Genomic DNA, 12356 nt, shown 5'->3' with positions numbered 1-12356 from the left:
ACACTGCAGAGCGCTCTAGCAGTATAGGAAAGAGAGCTCCACTCTCAACACTGCAGAGCGCTCTAGCAGTATAGGAAAGAGAACTCCACTCTCAACACTGCAGAGCGCTCTAGCAGTATAGGAAAGAGAACTCCCCTCTCGACACTGCAGAGCGCTCTAGCAGTATAGGAAAGAGAACTCCCCTCTCAACACTGCAGAGCGCTCTAGTAGTATAGGAAAGAGAACTCCACTCTCAACACTGCAGAGCGCTCTAGCAGTATAGGAAAGAGAACTCCCCTCTCAACACTGCAGAGCGCTCCAGCAGTATAGGAAAGAGAACTCCCCTCTCGACACTGCAGAGCGCTCTAGCAGTATAGGAAAGAGAACTCCACTCTCCACACTGCAGAGCGCTCCAGCAGTATATAAAGAGCAACCTGCAATGGATCAAACTGCTGTGCAACAGGAGTCTTATTTCCATCCCTGAACACAACTTAATAAGGGGAAGATCCTGCCCACCTTGTTTGAGATGCTAATTCTAATTCAATTAGGAAATGAAAACCTGAACCGGCATTTCACTCTGCCAGACTGACATGTGTGGAAATGGGGCATCTCCCTCAACAAAAACAACAACAAAAAAAATCACACGCAGTCATAAACCTGCCTCCGTTTCTAGCTATGACCTTCCACCACTTAAGTGCCATTTTAGCTTGAAGCGATATCTGTCCCTTAGTCAGATCTCCAGTGATGCTGGTGATAAGACTGGGGGACAATAGACACAGCTGTCTCTCTCGTGGCTCCCCTGTTCTGTGCGCGTGAGAGATTTGGAAAGGCTGCTGCACCCAGGGCATGAAGGGTCAATCGTGCCCCCCGGTCAAGGGATCAGGATTAAGGGCTAATGGACTCCTGGACTGTCAAGGTTCAAAAAGCCAAAGGATTTCAAAACGGGGCTGTAAGCCGGCGAGGTGTCCGTTTCTGTTTAAGGACTGAAAGAGCGAAACGCTTTCAAACGCCAGGTGAAGTAGTAGAATCAATAACATTGGGAACATAACAAAGAAAAAAATGGATTAGTTAGTCACACCCCCACCCCAAACTTCTCTTTCTTCTTATAGATTTTCAGTATTAAGACCAGAGCGTTTTTTTTTTTTTTTTTTACTGAATATGAATAAAACAAACGAGCTCCTATTGGAAGGGACTCTGCAGCAGCAGCAGCAGCAGTTGTTGATGATGCAGAGTTCATCCCCCTCGTCTCTGTAAGCTTAATTAGACTTTTTTTTTTCACTTGTCTTAAACAGCTGCAGGTTTCAAGTTAGTTATAACATTGTTTGAACTCTACCACTGTTTAAGAGCTGAGCACAATTACAAAGGTCTGATTTAAGCAAATGCATGGGCTGCTTCTTACCAATACAATTTAGAAACAGTACATTTCAATCTGATAATAATTTAATTTTAATAACCGCTCACTGGTGTTCCTGGTCTACGATACTTCAATGGGACAAAAAGAAACTTTGAAATCTTTCAAATAAAGAATATATATTTATTACACCGCTTTTGCAAAACACAGAAAATATATTTTTTTCCATTTGCAGACAAACCAGCATTTTCACTCAAACATACTTTGCAAAACACACACATTTGAAAGGGGGGGGGGGGGGGTTGCAGAAATCTTAATAAAGGCAGAGGGATTTTCATTACCCCCCCCCTCCCCGTAACTTTAAAACAGATCTGAACAGAACCTTCCTTAATGACAGTTTAGAATGAAATCAGTAATTACAGCGCCGCCATAAATACGGCAGCGCTATATCTAGACAGTGCAAGAGGCGTCTCCAAAGCGGCCCCCTTTCACTCCTGCTCTGTGTTCCAAACCCTGTGCTATAAAGTTGTTTAATTGAACCAGTTAATTAAACCTCCATCCATCCAGACCCTGAAGTCGTTCACAATCTCATTTTACCTGGAATAACGGTCCCCCAGGACTGCGATTGACTGATTGATTGATTGATTGACTGATTGATTGATTGATTGATTGATTGGACACCCCCTGCTCTAGTGCCATGCAATATGATTTCTATCATTGTTAAATTGACATCAACAGCAACTGTAAGAGACGTCAGGGAACTTGAATGTGGCAATATAGATGCCTCCTACTGATGGCTCATAAGATAAGCATAAAGCTAGAAATGATGCCCAGATGGTGTTGCAACGTCCAAGCATTTAGTGTTCAAGTTGAGATTCACATTTCCTATTAAAAAAAACATCTCTGCAAAAAAAGTCCCCACTGGTTATGCATTCCAATAATAGGTAGTATTTCATTTTTTTTTTTACTGTAATTTTAATACATAACTGTTATTTTTTGTCATTACTGTACATAATAATTGTATTATTATTATTAGTAGTAGTAGTATTATTGTTATTATTGAAGATGGGTTTAATATTGACAGGAGTTATAAGGTATTTTGCAAAGGAAGATGTAATAAGTTTGTTTGTGTCTTGAAACTTTCACGGGATACAAGCGTTATAAAAATACAATAAAACAAAGTCAAATAAAATATTTGTTTTAAAAGCCATTTCCAAATACCCCTGGTGGGGTTCTGTCGGAGTTTCCTGTTTCAGATCATGCTGTTTAAAAGTTCCGGTTGAAAGGTTTTGGTTTAGGCTGCAAACCAATTAAAAAGAGGTTTGATTTTTTTTTTTTTTTTTTTTTAATATAATATACATTTCTATATACATTCCACACCCTACCGCCCCCACAATCCGGTATCCTTTGATTAAAAACAAAACAAAACAAAAAAATCAAAAAAACTGCACGATGCCGGAACCTGTCTCTCATTCGCAACCATACCGAAAGGGTTCAAAAACTCAAGAACGTAGCGTCTGTGCTTAGCTTTCCTCCCCGTCCTGTCTGTGATGCCCGCGTGTTTCCGTGCCTCTCTCTGCCTACGCAGTCCCAAGGCGGTGGTCCCAGTTCTGTTCGGACGGTCTGGCCTGGTATCAGTGGCCTGTCTCGTTGTAATGCAGCCCCAGGGCCCGGTCCCGGTCTCGCTGCATGGGGATGTAGGGCCAGTTGAAGCTGGATCCCGAGAGCAGCATGTCCCTCAGGAGGGTCTCGATGGGGGTCTTCCCCACCAGCCGCACGAAGAACAGCTGCTCGATGACGGGGGAGGAGACGATGCGCAGGGAGGGCAGCCTCAGGAGCAGTCGTCCGAACCTGTTGGGCTGGCTGGGGTACTGGTTCCGCACGTACTCCTCCAGAGCACACTGGGACTTCTCCTGGATGCTTTCCACGTGCGCCACGTCAGAGAGGCCCATTGCGTCTGCAAGGGAGCAGGGAAAAAAATAACGGTTAGGGTTTGGTTGAGGGGTTTCCCCCAAACCGTTTTACGGTATTGCTAGCAAGTGGATCATATTTAGTTTCGGACAAAAGCATTTTTAATGAGTCATTTAGCAAAAATTACAGAGACTAAGGGGTGAACAGGGCAGCAGTGTGGAGTAGTGGTTAGGGCTCTGGACTCTTGACAGGAGGGTTGTGGGTTCAATCCCCAGTGGGGGACACTGCTGTTGTACCCTTGAGCAAGGTACTTTACCTAGATTGCTCCAGTAAAAACCCAACTGTATAAATGGGTAATTGTATGTAAAATAATGTGATATCTGTATAATGTGAAATAATGTATAATGTGATATCTTGTAACAATTGTAAGTCGCCCTGGATAAGGGCGTCTGCTAAGAAATAAATAATAATAATAATAATAACTATACATTATCAACTGCTGCTGCTGCTGCTGCTGCAGAGTCACTTCCAATAGGAGCTCGTTTGTTTTACGTCTAATCCGAAGGACGGAGCACAAGGAGGTTCAGTGACTTGCTTAGGGTCACGCACACACGCACACACACACACACACACACACACACACACACACACAGGGAGTCAGTGGCTGAGCCGGGTTTGAACCTCCTGGTAACAAGCCCCTTTTCTTTTAACCGCTGGACCCCCCAGTGTCTTTAGCAGTGTGGGGATATTTACTTACGGACTATCCGTCATACTTCATCAAGAAGAAAAGTGGCAACGCACTGTTTTAATAATTAGCTTCAAGGATTTGATTGTATTTGACTAGTGAATTGAGGGGGTCTGTGTTTAATTCATGGTGACGGGACACGACACCCCCCCCTCCCACCCCCTCTCCTCCCGGGCTGCAGGGGTTATGTAGGTCACAGGAATCTAGTACTCTATGAACGATATGCATTATTCAGGCCGAGGAAGGGGGGGGGTCGCTTAAATTATGGATAGCAGCTCGGACAGAAATCATAGACAGAAGGGAGGAATGCATTTGGGATGAGCATGTAAAGGCAAAATATTTCTGACAAGCCAGCTTTTTAAAAAGCTCTCCCAGCCTGGCTAGTTTTCCTGAGTGCAAAATCGCCAGGATCAGTCATATTGTATTCTCCGCTGTTTAATTGACTTGGTAGGATTACACAAGGCACTTTTTGTTTTATTCTTGTATACACACGGCAGTGCGCAAATGTATCAGAACACCCCATCGCTTCTGGAGTAGTTTTGATTTGCTGTGCGTATGAAATCAAACCACTGGGACTGAAAATCTGGGAAAAATGTCTAGCAAATTAGTGATGGTCTAATTGAATTGATAACTTTAACAGGCCACCCGTGCAATTCATTTAAAACAGTAAAGAGAAAAGGAACACAGAGCCACACACGGTAAAACGCAGGAGACTTTTTAGAAGTGGTTTAAGACGCCTGATTAAAGCACAAAACGCACACACGAGTGTGTTTCTATATCACTGATAACTGAGCTGAGATTGAAATTCTCACACCCAGAGGTGTTTTCATGCAGGTAGGTATATAAAAGATATCAATGACACATCTGGAGGTGTTCGGATACATGTGCACTTGACTGTGTATATATATATATATATATATATATTTATATAACGTTTCAGCTTCTGCAGTCTTCAGATAATATGAAGATGAAATTAAGCTTACATAGGAAACATTATAGGTTTTCAATATAATTTATTAATTACTTCTAATCTAACGTGGTCATTTCCTGTGATTGATTTGTAATACATTTGCACACTGCACCACAATCCAGAAAGCAGCTTGCCATGTATTTTAGCAGCTAACCCCGATGCAGAACAGCTCCCCATGGCTTGCCAGCCCAGCCCTGCAGCTGCCCCTCCCTGCTGATCTCAGCCCCATCTCCCCCCTCTGCAGGACAGCGCTTACCGGAGGTGAAGAGAACGAGGGCCTTCAGGCAGCAATACTCGGCCGTGTCCACCTGCAGGGTCTTGAGCTTCTCCACCTGCTCCTGAAAGACCCGGATGTGATCCATGAAAGCCACAACCCGGTCCGCGGGCATGGGGGAGGCGTGGAGGCCGGCGGCGGCCAGCAGGGGGGCCACGTGGAGGGGCATGGAGCACTGCGCGGCGTTCAGGACAAACAGCTCGCTCCAGGTCATCCGCAACAGAGACACCTAGAGAGAAGCAATACAACACAATACAACACAATACAATACAATGCAGCTTAGACCTGTTATTATTATTATTATTATTAGAGAAGTGACGTAAAACCGTATACAGTAGTGTGCACATTTATTAGAACACCCCCAAACTATTTATTATTATTATTATTATTATTACTAATATTATTATTATTAATGAGTGATTTAGCAGAGTCACTTCTAATAGGACCTCATTTGTTTTATGTCTCATCCAAAGGACGGAGCACAAGGAGGTTCAGTGACTTGCTCAGGGTCTCACACACACACACACACATACACAGGGAGTCAGTGGCTGAGCTGGGATTGAACCTCCTGGTATCAAGACCCCTTTCTCTAAACCACCTGACCACCAAGCCTCCTTCTACAGTCTCTACACCCCTTCGAGTGCACAGCTCAGATGTTGGCTTATCTCTGTGTGTCGGCAGCATTTTGACCAGACCACTCGCTAGGACAGTTAAGGTCAATTCTGTTCATTTCATAGCCCCTTTCCCAGGCAATAAGACTCCCTGTCCCTGATAGCAGCACACACTGCTCACAAAACTTCATGCACCAATTAGGGTTGATATATTAAAAAATGACAAAAGCAGGGAAATGTGATGTTAGGGTTTTCAATCCTTACTCTGCCCTCCCCCCTTACAATCTGCAGAAGGGGCAAGGCAACACAAGCAACCACGGGCAGCCATTCTCAGTTAAGGACGAACAACACGCAACTCTCTGCAGATAACACAAGAGACATCCATCATCCATCATCCATCATCCATCATCCATCATCCATCATCCATCATCCACTGACACGCTTTCTCTCCTGTTCTCATGCAGTAAGCCCCCCCCCCCCCCCAGTCAACGTGGCTCAGGTACCTGGTCTGCGAGTTGCAGGTCTGGGAAGAAGGGGATGTTTTTCGCCCACTCCACAGCGCTGAAGAGCAGCCGGGCCGCTAGCTCACAGATATTCTCGATGCCCATCAGGTTGTTGGTCTGCATGCACTGGGTCCCGTAGCGGGAGGTGGGGTACGGCTCGGCCCGAAGGAGAAGGGAGATGAACCCCGACAGGTAGGCCTGACCATTGTAGGGGTCACTGCCGTTGGTCAGGTACTGTCCTGGGCTGGTCTGGGAGTTGGACATCCGGCCACGCTGGACAGCTGAGGGGAAGGACAGGAGAATGTTAGGGTTGGGGTTGGGGTTGTGGTTGGGGTTAGAGTTGGGGTTGGGGTTAGAGTTGGGGTTGGGTTTAGAGTTGGGGTTGTGGTTGGGGTTAGAGTTGGGGTTGGGGTTAGAGTTGAGGTTGGGGTTGTGGTTGGGGTTAGAGTTGTGGTTGATGTTAGAGTTGGGGTTGTGGTTTTGGTTGGGGTTAGAGTTGGGGTTGGGGTTAGAGTTGTGGTTGGGGTTAGAGTTGGGGTTGGGGTTAGAGTTGGGGTTGGGTTTAGAGTTGGGGTTGGGGTTGTGGTTGGGGTTAGAGTTGGGGTTGGGGTGGGTTAGAGTTGTGGTTGGGGTTAGAGTTGGGGTTGGGGTTGGGGTTGGGGTTAGAGTTGTGGTTGATGTTAGAGTTGGGGTTGCGGTTTTGGTTGGGGTTAGAGTTGGGGTTGGGGTTAGAGTTGTGGTTGGGGTTAGAGTTGGGGTTGGGGTTGTGGTTGGGTTTAGAGTTGGGGTTGGGGTTAGAGAGTTTTAACAGCTTGATAATTATTATTATTATTATTATTATTATTATTTATTTCTTAGCAGACGCCCTTATCCAGGGCGACTTACAATTGTTACAAGATATCACATTATACATTATACATTATTTCACATTATTCAGATATCACATTATTTTTACATACAATTACCCATTTATACAGTTGGGTTTTTACTGGAGCAATCTAGGTAAAGTACCTTGCTCAAGGGTACAACAGCAGTGTCCCCCATTGGGGATTGAACCCACAACCCTCCGGTCAAGAGTCCAGAGCCCTAACCACTACTCCACACTGCTGCCCCGATAACTATGCAATAGATTGCTGTAGCTGGCACGCAGTAACCCCTCCCTCGCCCCGTACTGTCTGTCATTAGGAGGCTTGATAAGGAGTTCTCGGAAACAGCACAGGCTATGCACAGTCCCAGATGTGCAGTTTGCATTGCGATGGGTTTTAATCATTAAACGATGGAGCCGCTTGTGCTGTGACTGGCTGGTTTAACCCATGAAGCGCCGTTGTCCTCATCTGAGGCCGGGCAACTTGTAATTATTTGGAGCATTTTTTTTTTTATTTTATAACTGCCGTCTATCTACCTGTTATTTAAATTTTCTCTTGAACTACACGATAACTTTGATCTGTTCTAAATGTAATTCTGCACATGCAGCCCTTCGGATGTTTTTATTAATGAGGCCTCGATATAAAATAAGAAACTGAAGCCTCAAAATGATCCATTTTTTGGTGTTGTCTTTCCACCCCGCAGTGATGATAAAGCAGCTCCATTTTCTATGTGTTGAGCTTCATAGCCGGCTTGAAATGTCACTGCTCTGAATCCAGGATCGCGTCTAACTTACTCCACTGTCCTCAAAACAGGACGCGGCAGTTTGTACCCAAAATGAAGGATTGCAATATATGTATGTGTGTATGTGTGTGCGTGTGTTTGTGTGCGTGTGTGTGTGCGCGTGTGTGTTTATAAATGTTCATTTAGAGCAGGGGTCTCCCCAGCCCTGGTCCTGGAGAGCCCCCATCCAGCAGGTTTTCTAGGTGTCTTTACATCATCAGTGGCTAAAGATCTGGAACATCTGTTAATCTTTACTAATTAAGCCAATAATTGGTTCAATTAAGTAACTGAGAGATTGGTTGAAATGAAAACCAGCAGCCCCAGTAGCTCTCCAGGACCAGGGTTGGAGAGCCCTGATTTAGAATGTATCAAATTTCATAAATACAGCTCGCGTTCTGATTTTTAATAACACTATACCTTTTGGTTATGCCGCGTAAAATAACAACAGGACATTTTTTTTTCCCCCGATAGAACTCCATAGTTGCTTTGTGGTCTTATTTTAAATTAGTTTATTTTACAGTCTCGATTGAATAACCGTCAGAGAACAACCTGCGGGGGTTCCACGGCTCGACCCTGCTTTGTGCATGGAAACCACGACGACAGTCTTTCCTCAGATTAAATTCTGCAGCGTTGTTTAATTCAACGTCGTTCGATAGTATAGCGTACGGGAAGCGGTGGACAGCCGTATAGTAATCATAAACATAAAAATCTAATAAAATCACATTTCATCGACACAGTGAAATTGCTGCTCTCGTTTTCTCTACTTTGACATTTATTTGGTAGTTTATAGACCCACGTATATTTTGAAGACTCTCCCGTTTATTTTGCTGTATAGTTTAGTCTATATTTTAAGAGGTCAGCGGCACCCCCTCTCTCTCTCTCCCTCCTCTATTAAATACTGCTGCGCGCCCTGTCCGTTATAAATACTGCCGTTATATAATGTAGGAGTTTGCAATATTTAAGATTTAATAAAACGTGTATGGCTTTCAGCTAAATATATATATATCAATCGCTCAGGGCTACAAGTTCATAACGTAAGCTAAGAAAACATTTCAAAACTAGTGGGACGTGTATTTTAAAAATCCAATCAAAGTGAAGCTAAATACATTCTGAAAACCGCGCTGTTATTATTATTATTATTATTATTATTATTATTATTATTATTATTATTATTAAATAATAAATACCGGTTTAGTTATTAAATGCAGATCGCGGTTCATGTTTTCGAGGAGGTGTATTATTTTCATCTCTTATTCCAAAGCCCCCTTCGAAACACATGTTTGAAAATTTTGCGAGTTTGTAGTTTTGCTTTGTGTGCGTCTGAAATCAAACCACTGGAACTGAACATCTGGGAAACTCGTCAATATAGGCACATTAGTAGCGATTGTCTAATTAAATTGATTACTTTAATCGGCCACCCATGCAATTCATTTAAAACAGTAAAGAGAAAAGGAACACAGAGCCACACACGGTAAAACGCAGGAGACTTTTTAGAAGTGGTTTAAGACGCCTGATTAAAGCACAAAGCGGTGTTTCTATATCCCTGATTACTGAGCGGAGATTGAATATATATATATATATATATCTCTCTCTCTCTCTCTCTCTCTCTCTCTCTATATATATATATATATATATATATATATATATATATATATATATCTCTCTCTCTCTCTCTCTCTCTCTCTCTCTCTCTCTCTCTCTCTCTCTCTCTCTCTCTCTATATATATATATATATATATATATATATATATATGGGATTTCAGAGGTCATTAAATATGAATCATAAGTCTTCTGCAAGGACCTGGTGTCTCAGTTTATATTTCTGAGCCAGCTCTAAGTACAGTGCTGTTTTAATGGGATATGAAACCCATACGGCGCTCCATCCACCGCTAGAACACAACCGAACACATCCCCAGCATAGTGATACACGTACGCCTTTAACTTTCACTTGGAAAGAAAGCATACACGTTTAAAACTGAATTCCTCCTGGACTCCGTTTAAAATAAGTTACATGAATAAATAAGTGGCATGCTTTGGAGCCAGGTTATAGGAATAGCAAGTTGCATTACATATTTATGGCTATTTAATACAGCTATCTCTCTAGATAAGATATATGTGTGTGACAGACAGAGATAGATCGGATAGATAGATAGAGATAGAGGGAGACAGACAATATCTAATAGGATAAGCAAGATACATTCGCATTATTTTGAAAAAATAAAAAAAAGACTGCGGGTTATCATCGAAAAATTCTGATTTTCACTATTATTATTATTATTATTATTATTATTATTATTATTATTATTATTATTATTATTATTGTTATATGTGTTTTTGTTGTTGTTATTATTATTATTATTATTATTATTATTATTATTATTATTATTAATTATCTACTCTACCTCCTCCACCCACCCCGTCTCCTCCTTTCCCCGGCTCACCTTCTCTCCTCATGCCGACTTTGAGGCACTTCTTGAAGCGGCAGTACTGGCACTGGTTGCGGTGGTGCTGGTCGATGGGGCAGTCTCGGTTTCCCCGGCAGGTGTAGCTCAGGTTCCGCCTCACGGAGCGCTTGAAAAAGCTCTTGCAGCCCTCGCAGGTAAACTGTCCGTAGTGCTTGCCGCTCGACTTGTCCCCGCACACCATGCAGTCGACATTGGGGGTCTTGTCCCCGGAATTTGAGTCATTGCCCGGCGTGGAAACAGGCGGGGTGCCCGGGGTTTGGATGGGAGTCCCCGCGGTCTCCTGGCCGCAGTGTGGGGCGGGGGCTGGGAGCAGGGAGCCGGGACCCGCGGAGATGCCTTCTTGCCAAGAATTCACTACCATTGCCATACTATCTAGCAGCGCTTTTATGGTTCATAAAACGTGTAGCAGCCTTTTTTGTTTTCTGTCTGAGATTTTATTTTTTATTTTGCGAGGTGGTGCTGATCCGTTTTGACGAAGTGAAAAAGGCGAGGTGTCCGTCCTGATATTAATCCAGCCTTTGAAATTACGAGATTTTTAATTCAGTCTTAATTCCTTTTGTCTCGGATCTCTTGACAAATCCAACGATTCTCTTTGTTTTTTTCAGTAGAAAGCAAGAAAACGTAAACAGAGAAATCCGTTTTGAAATTCTTCGATGCTTGCTTTTAATACATTTTTTAAAAAATATATTAAATATAATAAATCTCTCTCTCTCCCCCTCCCCAAAAAAATCCAAAACTGGACGAGAAAATGAAATCAGTTTCGCCAAGATAAGGTCCGTTCGACCCCGATACTGAAATCCATCTCTCCCGAGTTTAACTTTGGTGACGCTAGCCTGTCTGTAAATTAACAACGATAAAATACCGTTTGTGGTATTGCGATCATCTAAAACATAATGAATGAATTACCTTTATTTATTTTATTATCTGTGAAAAACAAAAACTGAACAAATATTTTAAAAAAGCGTCAAATACTTTACCCTATCGTTTTAACATTACAAAAACAGTAGCCTAATAAAACTAAAGCGGAACAAACAAAAAAAAAAAAGTTTTATGTTTGTATTATTTTTTATAAAATTTAAATGTAGTTATATAAGCGCTTATGCAGTAGCTTTTATTTGGTGGTAAAAGTCGAGAAACGTAATTTTCTCAATACTACTACAGCGATTGTACCACCACGCCGACTTCCTGATCACCGCAACACAGCCATGCACAGAAACATTTAAAAACCATTTATAATGCAGGTTTTGAATCGGATCCGACCCACCGAAATGTCCTGTTGTGCTATGAAAAGGATAAAAAACGTTGGGAAAAAAAAAATCTTTGCCTTTCTTTTTAAACCCTCTTAAAAAACAATGCACAAAAAAATAATAAAAAAAAGTTTACAGGTCTCAAGCTGTTGCCCCGACTGCTGTCAACTCCCTCACTATAACCCCAGTCCCGGGCAGCTCCTAAAAGTGACACTAAACATGCAACTCCTACACGTGGTCCAGCGGACACCTTCCTATTACGGGCTGGACCTCCTTATAAGGGCGTGGGCGGCTTCTCAGAACGGGTTTGACGCGTTCCGAAACAGCCGATTGGACAGGAGCGAAGAAAAGGGCGGGGCTTGTCCACAATGACGTCCAAGGATTCGCCTGCTGGTGATTGGTTAACAAGTATGTTATTTACGGAACACTTTTAAGTCCTAATGCCCGCCGGGTTATGAGAGCGGGATGCAGAAGCAAAAACGAACTAGTATTTTTTTCCATATTAATATTTTATTTTCTTCACAAAATAACAGCAAAACTACACATTACAGTGGTAAGTAGTTCTATGTAAACCCTATGGATTCTCATGAATTTCTTTGGAGCACTTACTTACTTGAACTCTTTCAACACCGCAAACTGGCCGTTAATAATGT

At 42.8% G+C, this 12356-nt stretch overlaps 1 protein-coding gene across 1 annotated transcript; it reads right to left on the bottom strand.

Annotated features, from left to right (window-relative positions):
* Positions 1 to 1492: 1492 nt before the first annotated feature.
* On the bottom strand, positions 1493 to 11905 carry LOC117971852 (nuclear receptor subfamily 2 group F member 5). The gene is made up of 4 exons (XM_059006240.1): positions 10433 to 11905; positions 6345 to 6625; positions 5213 to 5459; positions 1493 to 3287 (listed from the first exon to the last, which is right to left on the bottom strand). The coding sequence occupies exons 1-4, from the start codon at positions 10821 to 10823 to the stop codon at positions 2965 to 2967; spliced, it is 1242 nt and encodes a 413-aa protein (XP_058862223.1). The 5' UTR covers positions 10824 to 11905; the 3' UTR covers positions 1493 to 2964.
* Between the last annotated feature and the right edge of the window lie 451 nt (positions 11906 to 12356).

Source organism: Acipenser ruthenus, chromosome 32 (genome assembly GCF_902713425.1).
Source record: "Acipenser ruthenus chromosome 32, fAciRut3.2 maternal haplotype, whole genome shotgun sequence".
NCBI lineage: Eukaryota > Metazoa > Chordata > Actinopteri > Acipenseriformes > Acipenseridae > Acipenser > Acipenser ruthenus.
Note: the sequence above shows the minus strand (reverse complement) of the source record. Positions and strands in the feature narration are given on the sequence as shown.